The following is a 15,031-nucleotide window of genomic DNA, read 5'->3' as shown; positions in this document are numbered from 1 at the left end:
CTGAGGGCCAAGGGAGATGCCCCTGTAAACCTGTATGCCCAGCACCTAGCTCAGGGCCAGGCACTATGTCTGGTTGATCAAAAGATCACAGCTGGTATGGCATAGGGTGCCAGATGGAGCCATCAGAGGGGAGAAATTTGGGTCCAATCTGTTTTTTTGTTTCTTTTTCTTTTCTTTTTTTTTTTTGAAATGGAGTCTTGCTCTGTCACCCAGACTGGAATGCAGTGACGTGATCTCGGCTCACTACAACCTCCACCTCCCGGGTTTATGTGGTTCTCCCGCCTCAGACTCCTGAGTAGCTGGGATTACAGGCACCTGCCATCATGCCCAGCTAATTTTTGTATTTTTGTAGAGATGGGATTTTACCATGTTGGCCAGGCTGGTCTTGAACTCCTGACCTCAGGTGATCCGCCTGCCTCAGCCTCCCAAAGTGCTGGGATTACAGGCGTGAACCACCGTGCCCTGCCAGGGTCCAGTCTTTACTCAGCACTCCACTGCCTCCCTCAGTTTATCAGAGGTAGAGTTGATTGGTGCAGGTGAAATGCTGATTGGTGGCTTCCTGGAGGAAGTGACACCTGACAGGGTAAGGAAAAGGCACTCCTGAGGGAGAAATATACAGGGACCTGGACTGAGCCTGGCTGGGGACAAGGACCCATCTCCTCTTCCACCTCCTTGGGTGGGACTGGGACGACCAGCCATGCCTGGGGTATGGCCTCCAGGAGCCCTTGAAGGGCCTGGGAGAGGCTGCAGAGCAGTGGACTGTGTCAGGTCCCCAGGGGCTATAGCAGGTGGGCCCATGAAATAGCTCCCAACTCACACAAGGTGGCTGCTGGGACCTCATGACAAAGGAGGGTCCTGGGCCTTGGGAATGTGCTGCTGGGCAGCCGGGGCTGGCCCTCAGTGACAGTCTCCCCTTCCCAGGCTGTACGTGCTGAAGCTGTCAGACGACATCGGGAACTTTGGGGAGGTGCGGCTGCCCCTCCTCGGCTGCCTCGGTGTCTCCTGGGTGGTCGTCTTTCTCTGCCTCATCCGAGGTGTCAAGTCTTCAGGGAAAGCAAGTACCCCTCCCCCAGCGGGATCTGTGCCCACCCAGAAAGGCCCTGCCCCCGCCTGGGTTGTGTGTGTGTTGCAGGGAGGGAATGCTGAAGGGACTCTGGAGAGGGAGAGGGACGAGGGGCTGGTGGTGATTAGGGAGCCAGGGTGGTGGTGCCCAGGGCAGGGGAGAGCCTGGAAGAGTCCATGGAGCCCTCTCTTGCCAGGTGGTGTACTTCACGGCCACGTTCCCCTACGTGGTGCTGACCATCCTGTTTGTCCGTGGAGTGACCCTGGAGGGAGCCTTCACAGGCATCATGTACTACCTAACCCCACAGTGGGACAAGATCCTGGAGGCCAAGGTGGGATGTGAGGGAAACCGGAAGGGGGTCGGGGAGGGCCCGGGGAGGTGCCTGCCTCTGCCCACAGCTCCTCACCCGCCCGTCCTCCCTGCAGGTGTGGGGTGATGCGGCCTCCCAGATCTTCTACTCGCTGGGCTGTGCATGGGGAGGCCTCATCACCATGGCCTCCTACAACAAGTTCCACAACAACTGCTACCGGTGAGCGCTCCTGCCAGCCTGAGGCCGCCCCTCCCTGCCCTCTCTGCAGCCTGATCCCAGCTCCAGTGCCCCCGTGGCCCACCAGGCCTCCTTTCCCCTCATGGCCTTGAGGTTCTAGGAACACTGGTTCTGGATAAAGTTGTTTATCCATTCTGCAAGTTGTTGCAGAATGGGGAGAGAGGCTTAGGCAGGAGAGAGAAGAGTGATGGGGAGTCCCAGGGGTCTGTGAGGACCAGGCAGCTCAGGCTCACTTAAAAATGCCCAGAACAGATCAGAAGAGGAGCTGGGGACCAGGCTCAGTGCTTCACACCGTAATCCCAGCACTTTGAGAGGCCAAGGCAGAAGGATCACTTGAGCCCAGGAATTCAAGACAAGCCTGGGCAACATAGTGAGACCCCATCTTTCTTTACAAAACATAAAAATGAAAATTAGCTGGGTGTGGTGACACATACCTGTAGTCTCAGCTACTCAGGAGGCTGGGGCGGGGGGATTGCTTGAGACCAAGAGATCAAGGCTACAGTGAGCTGATATCAGCTCACTAGCTGGAGCAGCCTACTGCCCCTCCAGCCTGGGCAGCAGAGTGAGAACCTGTCTCCCACCCCAAAAAAAGGAGCTGGGGATGCCTTTGTTTCTAGAACTTTCCCTGTCTCCATGTCTCCTCTTGGCCCAAACTGGGGAGAGGGGAGCTGAGCTCTCTCTGTTTTCCTCCCCATCAGGGACAGTGTCATCATCAGCATCACCAACTGTGCCACCAGTGTCTATGCTGGCTTCGTCATCTTCTCCATCCTTGGCTTCATGGCCAATCACCTGGGCGTGGACGTGTCCCATGTGGCAGACCACGGCCCTGGCCTGGCCTTTGTGGCTTACCCCGAGGCCCTGACGCTGCTTCCCATCTCCCCGCTGTGGTCTCTGCTCTTCTTCTTCATGCTCATCCTGCTGGGGCTGGGCACTCAGGTACGAGGTGTGGGACGTGGGCCAGAGGGTTGGGGAAGGGAGGGGACAGGAACAAGGGGCAGGTCCCCGATCTGACAGCCACATCCTACAGTTCTGCCTCCTGGAGACGCTGGTCACAGCCATTGTGGATGAGGTGGCGAATGAGTGGATCCTGCAGAGAAAGACATATGTGACCTTGGGCGTGGCTGTGGCTGGCTTCCTGCTGGGCATCCCCCTCACCAGCCAGGTAAGAGCTGAGTAAGGGAAGGGCTGCGCCAGAGTTGCCAGGACGTGTGGGGAAGGTGGGGGAGCCCGGGCTGCAGGCGCCTCCCACAGCTGCCCGCTGTTCCCCAGGCAGGCATCTACTGGCTGCTGCTGATGGACAACTACGCGGCCAGCTTCTCCTTGGTGGTCATCTCCTGCATCATGTGTGTGGCCATCATGTACATCTACGGTGAGCACTTGAGCCTCCGGCCTTCTGTGGCCCGGTCCCTGGCCCGCCCACTCTGTCCTGTGGGCCTGCTGACCCCCCTCTCTCCAGGGCACCGGAACTACTTCCAGGACATCCAGATGATGCTGGGATTCCCACCGCCCCTCTTCTTTCAGATCTGCTGGCGCTTCGTCTCTCCTGCCATCATCTTCGTGAGTTCCCTGGCCAGACCCTCCCACCCCCCCTGCCCTTTGGCCATATGTCCTTCTTTTGGGACCCAGCGAGGGGAGAGCAGGAACCCCTGCACCTGGTTGGAGCTCCACACCCATGACTCTGGAGGCTGAGGGAGGTTGGAGAGAGCTGGAGAGGCATGTGGAGACTCAGCGCCACCTGGGCCCTGGCCTCGTGTTAGGAGGGAGTGCCGCAGCCTGTATTTGACTGCAGACATTGCTTAGGCTTGGAGGGGGAAAGTGGCTGGTGGCAGCTCTCTCTCTGGCGTTCCTGCCTGGCACCCCTGAGTATCAGGAGTCAGTACTGATAGCGTGTCAGCCTCTGCCTGCTGGCCTCACTTCCCGTCCCTCTAGGGAGAGTGTTCCAGGGGCTTGGCAATGTGGTGGGAAACAGCATTCCAGCAGCAGCCCAAGGACAGTAGACCAGGCTGTAGGAGTCAGATGTCAGCTCTGCATGGTGACAACTTTGCAAGCCTTCCAGGCAGTGAGGTGGGGTGGCTTGGGAGGGGGAGTTCCAGGTTTTATGAATATTCAACAGCTGAGAAACTCCCATCAGGGTGCCAAATTGGTGAAAAGAATCCACCATGGAAGGAAGCAGGCACTTTCCACACAGCGTTCCCATGTAACCCATGATACAGCTCTCCTAGATGTCATTGTTATCCCCATTTTACAGATGAGGAAACTGAGGCACAGGGATGTTAAGTAATTGGCCCATGGTCACACAGCTAATAAGAAGTAGAGCTGGCCAGGAGCAGTGGCTCACGCCTGTAATCCCAGCACTCTCAGAGGCCAAGGCGGGCGGATCATGAGGTCAGGAGTTCGAGACCATCCTGGCTAAAACGGTGGAACCCCATCTCTACTAAAAATACAGTTAGCTGGGCGTGGTAGCACATGCTTGTAATCCTAGCTACTCTGGAGTCTGAGGCAGGAGAATCTCTTAAACCCAGGAGGCGGAGGTTGCAGTGAGCCAAGATCATGCCACTGCACTCCAGCCTGGGCGACGGAGAGAGACTCTGTCTCAAATAAAAAAACACAAACAAAAAAAGAAGTAGAGCCATGATTCAAATCAGGTAGTCCAATTTCAAGCCTGCACGCTGGGCCAGTGCCACACTAGAACCACCTCTGCAGGAGGGAGGAAGGGTCCAGGGGCTAAAACCATATGACTTGGCTCCTTCCTGTTTGGGATGGGATTCGGGGAAGGCAGGTATTGACAGTAGAATGGTCACTCCACAGAGGACAGGCAGGGCCACCTCTGAGTGACAGTCAGAGGGCTGGCCCAGTGGCCAGGGCAGTGTTCGGAGCCACACTCTTGTCATGTTCAATGCCTCGGTGGCACAGGGGGCTCAGCCCCAGACTTCCCCTGTGGCTCATGTTTCTGAATAAAGGCCTGTGGAGGGCTGGGGCCTCCCCTTATAGGGTATGGGATGTTCCCAAGCCTGGCACAGGCTCCCCCTCTGGCCACTGGCCCAGCTTTGAAACAGGAGGAGCGGAAGTCTCAGTGGTGGGAGGCTGGGGAGGGCAGGCACCACCACCGCAGAATGCCCTGACCTCTGGGGCTGTGGCCCGAGGGAAGCTCAGCCTTCTCGGCTCAGAGGGTCTCCCAGCATTCAGACGAGACTGACGTCCTGGGGAGAGACCAGGGGCACCTGCCAAGGGCAGTGGGGAGGAAGGAAACAAGCAAAGAAGGGTCTGTTGGGGCCTCAGCCGGGATCTGATCCACAAGATCGAGGCACAGTGGGCAGGCCCTTCCCATGCCCAGGAAGCAGGCCGGAGTTGCCTTTAGGGAAACCTAGAGTCTTCCCTTAGGGGTAACTCCAGCCTGGCTTTCTGGGCTGTTGTGTTTTCTCTGGGGGCTTTCCTTGTTCATATTTCTGAAAAGCTCTTTTTGACAAACTCCACCATTCCGTCAGCTCAAATGAGGGATCTGTCCACACAGGGGTCAGGATCTGTTCCATTCGGGAAATCTATTATAGGCTCCCAGTGTGTGCAGCATCCCAGGGGGGCTGTCCAGTTTGGATGTGGGTCTTGCATTCTAGAATATGGCCCTGTGCTCCAGGACGTGGCTGGGGGCTCAGGAGGAGGGTGCTGGGACACCCGCCCCCGCCCACTACCGCCTGCTTTCACTCCTTTTGTTGCTGCAGCCATAAGTTTGATTTCCAGTCTCACCCATCTCTTTCCAAAGACTCCCTAGAGCACCACGGCCTGACATTCACCATTTCCAGCCTGGGGAGCTTCCCTGGGCTGAATGTCACTGTCCGTGGTAGTGACATTCAGAGGGTAGCTTCGCCCTACCCTCTTCCATCTTCCTCTGCCTGTCCGAACACATCAGTTCAAATCAACACAAGAGACTGTGCCAGGCACTGTAGTGGGCACTGCACACCCAGAGCTGATGCAATGCCAGGAGCTCTCAGGTCTATGGAAACATTAAAACCAGTAACTCTAAGGGAAGCAGATGGAAAATACCATGGAGAGGACCTGCAGAAGGAAATGGGGGAAATCTGGGATGGCTGCTTGAAGGAGAGGGCACTGGCATAGGGTTTGGCAGAGGAAGATGCAGAGGATGATTCCCCAGAATAAACGAAGAGAGGGTGGGAACACTGGGTGTGACTGAAACATCGAGGGCGGGATAGTGTGGCCAGCAGGACAATTTGAGGTCACACTGCCAGCTGACAGCCTAAAGGCCCAGGATGTGGCCTTAATTTAGTGGGCCACAGGGAGCCATAGCAAGTCTTTGAGCAGAGCTGACTGACTTCCAAAGGCAGTAGCTGCTTGACTACTCTCGAGCCAGGTCAGGACTGTGGTGAAAACAGACTTCTCCCGCCAGTCTTCCCGCCCTCAGTGCCCCAGGCCCCTGGCCCCGCCCACTTCTTCCACGGCCCAGATGTTGACAGCTGTCTGTTCTGCCCAAATCCCCTTCTAGTTTGGGAACCAGAGAGGAAAGGGTGCTGGTGGAGGGCTGGCCTGGGGTCTGGGCTCTGGGCCGGCCTGATACCCACTCCCACCCCACCCCCATGCAGTTTATTCTAGTCTTCACTGTGATCCAGTACCGGCCGATCACCTACAACCACTACCAGTACCCAGGCTGGGCTGTGGCCATCGGCTTCCTCATGGCTCTGTCCTCCGTCCTCTGCATCCCCCTCTACGCCATATTCCGGCTCTGCCGCACAGACGGGGACACCCTCCTCCAGGTGAGGGCGGGGGCAGGCTGGGTAGCCAGGCAAAATGGGAGGGGCCTGCCGGAAGGGGCTTAAGAGCTCCCTCCTCACGTGCCCTGTCCCTGTGCCCCATGCCCACCTCATGCAGCGTTTGAAAAATGCCACAAAGCCAAGCAGAGACTGGGGCCCGGCCCTCCTGGAGCACCGGACTGGGCGCTATGCCCCCACCATAGCCCCTTCTCCTGAGGATGGCTTCGAGGTCCAGCCGCTGCACCCGGACAAGGCCCAGATCCCCATCGTGGGCAGTAACGGCTCCAGCCACCTCCAGGACTCCCGGATATGAGCACAGCTGCCAGGGGAGTGGCCCTACCCCCACCCCGTGCTCCCACTGCAGAGACTGGTGAGGCAGAGGACAGGTGTCTCTGTCTGCCCCCTGCCACGTCCTGGCCAGGATGGCTGCTGTCACCCTGGTCACCACTGCTAGTGCAGTCATTTGTGCTCGTGTCCCTAGTGTTTACACGTCCTCTGGATGCCAAGATGGCAGCTGGGGGTGGGGGCGGGGATGGAGGGTTGCTGGGAGGTCCAAAGCACTTTGGAGAGGTCTTGGGCCAGGTCCCCAGTGGCCTGAGGGACTTTACGTGGCCTCTGATACCCTTATACTCTGCCCTGAGCTGAGGTTCTGGATGGGCCCCCAGCTGTCTCCTTCCCGGGCCTCCAGCTCCATGACTAGCATTCCTGCCCTCACAGCAGACCCCAGCCTCTGCCAGGCACATTTGGCTCCTCCTCCTTAGGGGCAGGGTAAGGGCGGGGGCTGCAGTGTTACTCGTCAGGCTGTGCTGCCCAGCCCTGCTGATCTGTGTAATTATTTTTGTAAAAATTGTGTTGTCTGTGGTCGCCACCTCTTCACCCCAGCCTCTGGCCCAGTCTGTCTTCCAGGCCTGCCTGCACCTCACTGGGCTGCTCCAGGGCCTCTGCCCCTCATTCCAGCCCTGGCTGTCAGGCCCAGCCAGCAGAGGCCCGCGACCCAGCAGCCTGCCCAAAGCATTTGTTTCTGGGGCATGGGGCAGGGGCTGTTCCACAGGAGGTCTGAGCCCATCCCCCCAGGGAAGGGGAGCCTGCACACTCCCCTCACCCTCCCTCCACCAGGCTAAAGGCCCAGTCTTCCCAAATGTGCTGCCCTCATTCATGTGCCAAATGGCCGCAGCCCACGTGCCCTTCCCCTCTCTGGAGCATGAGCTCCTTCTAAGGTGTCTGAAGCCCTGAAGTGTCCATTTGTCCGTCCTCTGTGCAGTGACAGCCCCAGCCACGCCACCTCTGATCCTCTGTAGCAATAACGGTGCACTGCCCATCCCTGCCCATCGTGCACCACTAGCATTTTAAAGTCCATAGATTTTAATGAAATTTCTATTCCTGTCTCTGAGTGGCTGCTGTGTTTTGTCTGGGTCCCCCAGGGGACAAGAGTCAGGCTGGAATGGAACCTCTGTCTTCCAGGCCTTTGAGGAGGCTTGGGAGGAGAAAGGCCAAAGGCTTTGATGATTGGGAGAGATGCCAGGCCATCAGCTCCAGACACCAAGGATCTGAGAGGGTAGGGCAAGGGCCAGACAGATGAACAGCCTTGGGGTCCTGGTGAGAGCTCATCCACGACCAGATCTGAAGCTGGCTGGGCCAAGGCAGCTGAGGTGGCAGCGGCAGATGGGCACGTCCTGGCATAAGCTGGAGCCCACTTGGTGACCAGCCCTTCAGGCTGGGGCCTGGGGTGCTGCGCTGGATGTGGGCGTGGAAACTGGCCTTTCCCTGGGGCTGTACTGAAGCTGCCGTCCCCAGCGGTGGATGGCTGCCTGGCCTCGAGGTCGAGGGCAGCGCTCCAGAGGAGGTGCAGGCAGGTGGCACTGGAGAGGGGCAGCCCGAACTCTAGCAGCCCCGCAGAGGCAAGGCAGGGGGCTGAGGCCCTGCATGGAGGACCCCAAGGGCCGCTGCCTGGACAGGAAGGAGTAACTGTTGGGGGAGGTGGTCTGATCTTTCAGTCCTCTCTGCCCCGTGTCTACTGCTGTGGTTTACCTGCGGTTGGGAGACACGTGAGAAGGCCTCACAGATACCCACAGCTCCTGCTCCATGGCCTTCTTCTGTTCCCTTAGCTCTGAAAGAGAGATTCGGCTAAGACTGCCCAGCTCTTCTAGGGTGTGTACAAGTATGGGGCGGGAGCAGGAGGCGTGGTGTTCTGAGGCCTGCTCCGTGTCCTCACCTGCCAGGGTGGGCTCCAAGGCTGCCTCAGAGGAGTGGCAAGGCCTCATGTACTCCTCTTCCAGGCAACGCTGCAGGGAGAGCTGTATCAGTGCCCAGACTCAAGGCGGGTGGGGCAAAGCAGCGATCCCCAGGGCAGGCCCATGCAGCCCCTTCAGCCCATCCACCGTGAGGGCAGCCCTGTTCTTGAGGGAACACCAGCCCTACGGAAGAGCTGAGTTTGGCAAGACAGTGGTTGGGCCTGTACCCAGACTTAGGTAAAGGAAGGAGGCAAAAGACCTGGGTGGGGCCAATCCAATAAGTTAACCTAAAACGGTTGGCCCTGGCCTTAAGGGCTCACCTAGAATCCTGGCCCTCTAGGATTTTGGAAGCGCACACGAGCGCACACCCATGAGAAATGGACACAGGACTCACACCGCCTGTACATGAATCTGTGTATGCACAAGGTACATAGATCTCACCCAGGTGAGAAGCGTGAGTGTCTATGCTGAGCAGTGAGGCTTGGGGCAGGGCCCAGGGCTGCAGCTCACCTGCAGGATGGGGATCTCCCTCTCCAAGGTGTGACACTCCTCCTCCAGAAGGCCCCTGGGACATGAGGGAGCAGCAGCCAGAACCCGAGACACAGGACCAGGGCTCAGCTGAGTCCACCACAAGGTCCCAACCTGCAGCCTCAGCAGGAGCCCCACCCAGCCCCATCCTTCCTCAGCCCATACTGCCCTCTGACTTCTGGCCCCTGCCAGGCTTTCTGAGCAGGAAGTGTCTTCTCGCCTGCCTCACCCTGGCAGGCATCCTTCTCTCTTTCACACTTCTGCACTGTGATCCTTCCTGCCTCCATCTTCCCTCACTTCCACTGCTTAAAATCCTCCGGGGCTACCCCCTGTGTCAGGATATTTTTATTTATTTTTGAGTCAGGGTCTTGCTCTGCCACCCATCGTGATTCACTGTAGCCTTGCCCTCCCGGGCTCAATCAATCCCCTCTCACCTCAGCCTCCCAAGTAGCTGGTACAGGCGTGCACCATCATGCCCAACTAATTTTTGTACTTGTTTTGGTAGAGATGGGGTTTTGCCATGTTGCCCAAGCTGGTCTCGAACTCCTGGGCCCAAGTGATCCTCTTGCCCCGGCCTCCCAGATTGCTGGGATTCTAGGCATGCATCACCATGCTTGGCCATGGCATCTGTACCTGGCTGCTTACCAAGAGCAACCTCGGGCCGGGCGCGGTGGCTCAAGCCTGTAATCCCAGCACTTTGGGAGGCCGAGGCGGGTGGATCACAAGGTCAAGAGATCGAGATCATCCTGGTCAACATGGTGAAACCCCGTCTCTACTAAAAATACAAAAAATTAGCTGGGCATGGTGGTGCGTGTCTGTAGTCCCAGCTACTCAGGAGGCTGAGGCAGGAGAATTGCCTGAACCCAGGAGGCGGAGGTTGCGGTGAGCCGAGATCGCGCCATTGCACTCCAGCCTGGGCAACAAGAGTGAAACTCCGTCTCAAAAAAAAAAAAAAAAAAGGGCAACCTCATTAGCTCTGCAGCAGCCAGCGCTTTCCACCTCTCAGCCTTACGCACATGGGTCTCCCCGCCAGGTGTACTACCCTCCTCCTCTTTCACAATCCCAGCACCTCAAGATCCATCCCTGCTTCCACCCCTGCCTACACACACGCAGGTGCCCCTGGGCCTCACCTCAGGTGTCTGGCCACCTGGTCAATGTTGGACACGTTCAGTTGGTCCTTGATGATGCTGAGGTCTCTGTGACTGCTGCAGGCAGTGAAGTCAACATCATTCTCCCCATGTTGCTCACCCCAGGCCTTCAGAACCCAACATCACTTCTCCTAGACAACTGTTTCTTTTCTCATAAAGACAATATAATACACTGCAAAGAGTAAGAGTTTGGGAACCTAGGTTTGCAAATGAGCTCTGCCACCCTTCGTTGTGTGTGACTTCAGGCAAATCACTTATCCCTTCTGAGCTTTAGTTTCTTCTTTTTCATTTGTCTTTTTTTTCTTTTTTAAGCCAGTCAAATTTAGCAGTGGGGGGTTGTATACCAAATAGTGACACTAATGTTAATAAGTTCTGATAACCCACTACCATCGGACCAGCTTTTTTTTTTTTTTTTTTTAGACAACATCTTGCTCTGTTGCCCAGGTTGAGTGCAGTGGTACCATCTTGGCTCACTGCAGCCTCGACCTCCTGGGCTTAAGTGCTCTTGCCACATCAGCCTCCTGAGTAGCTGGGACTACAGGTGCACATAACCACACCCGTTTAATTTTTTTGCACAGACGGGATCTCACTATGTTGCCCAAGGTTTTTTTTTTTTCTTTTGAGACAGGGTCTCTGTCACCCAGGTTGGAGTACACAGGTGCGATCATAGCTCACTGCAGCCCCAAATTCCTGAGCTCAAGCAATTATCCTACCTTAGCCTCCCAAGTAGCTGGGAATACATGTGTGTACCATCACACCTGGCTATTTGTTTTTTCACTTTTTGTAGAGATGGGGTCTCCCTATGTTACCCAGGCTGATCTCAAACTCCTGGCCTCAAGCCATCCTCCCACATCAGCTTCCTAACGTGCTGGGATTACAGGCATGAGCCACTGTGCCTGGCCTTTAATTTCTTCTTGTGCAAAATGGAGACTTTGCCCACCTCCTCAGGCTGTGTGAGGATCAGAATAAGAATAAGAAGTTGCTGCCATCCACTCATGAACATTTATCTCACTCAGTCCCAGCTACAAATGTAAATACCATTTGTAGCCCTCCCCTTCAGCTCTCCCTGCCTCCCTAGCCCAGCCCTCACTCCTGTTCTCTAGGCCGGAGGAACAACTGCCTGCTGGACATGGCCTCCTTTCTTCTCTCTTCCTACAAAGCTCTTCTCTCTTTCATCTCCCTGAAAACTGCTCCTCATACTACAACACACAGATCAAACCACTTTCTCCAGGAAGCTTTGCCTGTCTCCAGGCTAGGCAGGTGTTTCCTCTGGGTTTCAGTAGCCCTCATGTGCAGATCTTTATCACAAGTGGCTGTGAAAGTCTCCAGCCCTTGACTGGAATCTCCTCCATGGAGCCAGTTGCAACCCACCAGTTGCCTGGGGCCCTCTGCCAAGCAGGGACAGGTCCCTCTCTCCTACCATCAGTTTACCTGGGCACACCACCTCTCATCTGGAATACCTCCTGTTCTGGCAAATCACACCTGGGCTCCTCCAAGGCAAAGCGCAGGACCCTGGGGCTATACTTGACCCAAGCTTGGGCCTGATCCCTGCAGAAAGTGCACAGGAAGGAAGGTGAGAGGCTTCTTTCCGGAAACTACAGAAAAGGCAAACCTGGCTCCTTGTTAGGGGCAGGGCTAGCCCACCTGATGTCTGGGGAAGGGGGTCCAGGCCTGAGGTTCTCACCTGCCCTCAAAGATCGCTTTGTGGCGGAGACCCTGGAGCAACTGCCGGAGTTCCTGGCGCACGAGGTCCTTTAGGAGAGGCGGTGGTGCCAGAAGAGAAGAGGGGTCAGAGATGGGGCGGGAGCTGGGGGCTTGAGAGGATCGAGCCTCTTGGAGCAGTGCCCGTAACATCGCCACCTGCAAGGAGAGCTGGGATACCTTGCGACTGGGAAGAGGGTGACCGGAATGGTGGGGGCTAGAGGAATGAGGGGGACGGCGGAGTCAAACGAGAGAGGGCCAGGACAGTGAGACCCGATAGGATCTCGGGAGTTACCCAGCAGGGCCAGGGATCCGCAGGAGGTGGGAAATCACCCGAGTCTTGGTGCAGGCCAGGGGCGTGGCCCACCTTCCCTCTCCCCACCTCCGCCCGCAGCTCCAGGCTAAGGTCCACCGCCGCCTCCCCCAGAATGCTCTTCACTTCAGGTCGCTCCCGGAGTGGAACGTGCTCCTCCACCAGCTCCCACAGCGATGGGGAGTGCCGGAGCATGGCCCACCCGCGCTGCCGTCCCCGGCTCAGACCTACGGGGCCGCAGATCAGAGTGCTGGAAGAACCGCGGACCCGCCAGCCACGCCCACCAAGCTCCGCCCCTCCACGGCCCCGCCCCCTCCCAAGTCCCACTCAAGTTCTGCCGCAGGTCCCCTCGGCTGGGATTACCCCATCCAGCGCCGCCAGTCCTGGGTGCTCTCTTCTACCCGGCTTTTGGCCGACTGGGAGGCCTCGGACCCAGAAACCGGGCAGTGGGAACCAGGAACCTATCCCCACCTCTCCTGCGTGGCCATCACCCAGGAAACCACGCTGCGACTCTAGGCCCCGCCCCCTCCCGTGCTCAGTCCGGCGAGTGGCGCGTGCTGGCTGGGTTTTCACACTCACCGCCTTGCTCCAGCTCCACCGAGGCCTGACCCCAAGCGCCTTGGGCTCCGCCCTGGGCACCTTTAGTCCTCAGGGAACGTATTAAGACCTGAGAAATCTGCGCCTCCTGGTTTGTTACTTCGTCGCCTCCACTAGCCCGGAGGCAGTGCAAGGACAAACTTCCCCTTAAGGCCGGTGGAAGCCTAGGGAGTGGCAACGCTTGGAGAACCAGGACGGCACGGGTCAGGTTTACTTGGGCAAAATACCCCAAGCGCCCTTCCACCACAAAACATCCAGGGTAACCATGTTCAGGGACCCGACCCCCACCCCCAACCAGACAAGGTAGCTGCTCCATTCACGTTTTTTACTAAAGCACCCACACAAGTTTCTGTGCAATGTACAAACATGAGCCGGCCCTGGGGCTCCTGCCTCCTCTCTGAGACAGGGAGGCGGGAACCAGACTTACTGATCCAAGCCCCACACGCCTCCCATGCAAAGACCAAACCCAAGATCCCAGGCAGCGACACAGCATCCCCTCTGGTCCCCTCCTGGGGCTGCTCCTCATCAGGGGGCGCACCAAAGCTTGCCCCCTGCAATGTTGAATGAAAAAGGTTTCCCCTCCCCTGGGAGCAAGGGGGTTCCCAAGATCTGAGAATTACCCCTGGAAGAGACACTGCCCCCTAGACATACCTCCCACCCTTCCAGGCCCTAGGGGACTCAAGGGGGGGAAACTGAGGCACAGAGAGGTAGAGTGACCTAGCCCAGGCCACTCCGCGAGGCAGTGCAGGGGCTGGCCCGACCCTGACAGTGACTGGGGCTGGGCTAGGGGGAGGGGATCAGGAAGGAGGGTTGACTCCAAAGAGGGCCACACTTGAAGAGCCTGCCCAGGCAGGAGGCCCCTCAAAGTGGGTTCTGAAACTTCCAGGTGTAGCTAGGAGGCCTACTGAAGACCCTCAGAAAACAGAGCCCACAGTCTCAGTCCTGGAGGTCCTCCACAGAGCAGCTGCCAGCCAGGCTGTGGTCAGTCCTCTGGCAGGCAATCCTCGGCACCAAGAGCCTCTGTCCATTGGTGTCAGCCCCGAGGGGGCCATGACGGGGGCCGCCCAATGTCCACTGTGATATTGGTGAAGAGTGGTTGCCGAGACACCTCCAAAACCTGGTACCGCACGGACCCAATGCCATCCCGCTTCATGGTCAGCTTCGTGTTTTGAATCTTGGTAAACCTAGATAGGAAGGAAATGGTCTGTATCAGAGCTAACCACTGTAAACTAAATATAAAATCCTACACCCCCCAATCAACTAAATGGACCCCCTGTTGGCCAAGGGGACCCCAGAGAAACTTTAAAAACTGAGTTTCCAGCCATGATGGGAAGGGACGTCAAACATGCCTTGTTATTCCCACACCCTTCTGCAGTTTAGACACAACAAATGACCAGCATTAATGTCAGAGATCACAAAACTGACAGAATGCATTCTTTGTGTCAATAAGACACCTAATTATAAATAGGACCTAAAGCCACGCCAGGCAAGGGTTAAGTCATGCACCCCTGCACTTAACAGACTATGCTCTAACTGCCACAAGGGTTTTCTTTTTCTGTGGCAGCTAAACAAGTACTGGACTTGAGATAACCAATATTAAAACAACTTGCACAATGTGGTAATATATTAAAGCTAAAAATAATAGGGAAAAAAAAACAATTTGCAGCTCACCCACTGCAAGACAGATGCTGACCCCTCTGCCCCTGTTCTCCAAGCCATAACTATAGCTTTGGTGGGACAAGAGACTGATATCAATAACCTTCAGTCCATCTACCATGGACTGGTTCTAGCCAGTTTACGGAGGCTGCACACTTGAGTGCTTCTGTCTTTTTGACAGACAGGGCCTAACTGCAATATATTTAAATATTAAGCCTCCACCCTAACGTGAACAAGGGTGGTATAAAACATGCATATCTGTTCAATATGTGTATGTCAGGACCCCTTCCATGAATATTCATAGCTCCTCTGATAATCTGTTGACCAATCCATTCAACTAAAATTCCTATGTTACTCCTCTGTCCCTCAAAGTGCCTGTTAAGGCTTTGGCTTGAGGCTCTTCTTCCAAGTCAGTGGGATGGCCAGTCTGCAGGTTGTAACCCTTTATAAAGGAGAAATAAAATATCCTTTTCAAAGTTACTGATCC

The 15,031-nt window shown here is 56.6% G+C and overlaps 3 protein-coding genes across 24 annotated transcripts in view; 1 reads left to right on the top strand and 2 right to left on the bottom strand.

Moving 5' to 3' along the window:
- Nucleotides 1-7,754, top strand: part of SLC6A9 (solute carrier family 6 member 9) — a 35,609-nt gene extending 27,855 nt beyond the window's left edge. For all 10 annotated transcript variants that reach the window (XM_032247290.1, XM_032247298.1, XM_032247295.1 and 7 more), the window contains 9 exons: nt 922-1,054; nt 1,260-1,394; nt 1,489-1,592; nt 2,309-2,546; nt 2,638-2,772; nt 2,880-2,979; nt 3,067-3,167; nt 6,203-6,373; nt 6,489-7,754. In XM_032247290.1, coding sequence (XP_032103181.1) covers nt 922-1,054; nt 1,260-1,394; nt 1,489-1,592; nt 2,309-2,546; nt 2,638-2,772; nt 2,880-2,979; nt 3,067-3,167; nt 6,203-6,373; nt 6,489-6,683 — 1,312 coding nt within the window. In that variant the 3' untranslated portion in view covers nt 6,684-7,754. The remainder of the gene's footprint in view (nt 1-921; nt 1,055-1,259; nt 1,395-1,488; nt 1,593-2,308; nt 2,547-2,637; nt 2,773-2,879; nt 2,980-3,066; nt 3,168-6,202; nt 6,374-6,488) is intronic.
- On the bottom strand, nt 7,478-12,790 carry CCDC24 (coiled-coil domain containing 24). 11 transcript variants are annotated; one of them, XM_032247317.1, is made up of 9 exons: nt 12,655-12,788; nt 12,361-12,518; nt 11,962-12,137; nt 11,709-11,825; nt 10,260-10,334; nt 9,112-9,166; nt 8,583-8,652; nt 8,399-8,477; nt 7,478-8,313 (listed from the first exon to the last, which is right to left on the bottom strand). In XM_032247317.1, exons 2-9 carry the CDS (start codon nt 12,484-12,486, stop codon nt 7,524-7,526), a joined length of 1,488 nt encoding a protein of 495 aa, XP_032103208.1. In that variant the 5' UTR covers nt 12,487-12,518; nt 12,655-12,788; the 3' UTR covers nt 7,478-7,523. The 11 variants fall into 11 exon arrangements, with proteins under 11 accessions (XP_032103208.1, XP_032103199.1, XP_032103198.1 ...); XM_032247308.1 differs by having other exon boundaries at nt 7,715-8,335; nt 8,583-8,676; nt 10,260-10,331; nt 12,655-12,790; XM_032247307.1 differs by having other exon boundaries at nt 7,715-8,335; nt 8,583-8,676; nt 12,655-12,789.
- A 406-nt stretch (nt 12,791-13,196) lies between these two features.
- B4GALT2 (beta-1,4-galactosyltransferase 2) overlaps nt 13,197-15,031 on the bottom strand; it is a 13,512-nt gene continuing 11,677 nt past the window's right edge. For all 3 annotated transcript variants that reach the window (XM_032247304.1, XM_032247305.1, XM_032247306.1), the window contains exon 7: nt 13,197-14,072. In XM_032247304.1, the coding sequence (XP_032103195.1) occupies nt 13,922-14,072 (151 nt within the window). In that variant the 3' untranslated portion in view covers nt 13,197-13,921. The remainder of the gene's footprint in view (nt 14,073-15,031) is intronic.

This window comes from Sapajus apella, unplaced genomic scaffold (genome assembly GCF_009761245.1).
Source record: "Sapajus apella isolate SASKATOON/1434 unplaced genomic scaffold, GSC_monkey_1.0 scaffold62, whole genome shotgun sequence".
Lineage (NCBI taxonomy): Eukaryota > Metazoa > Chordata > Mammalia > Primates > Cebidae > Sapajus > Sapajus apella.
This window is presented reverse-complemented; position numbering and strand designations above follow the sequence as displayed.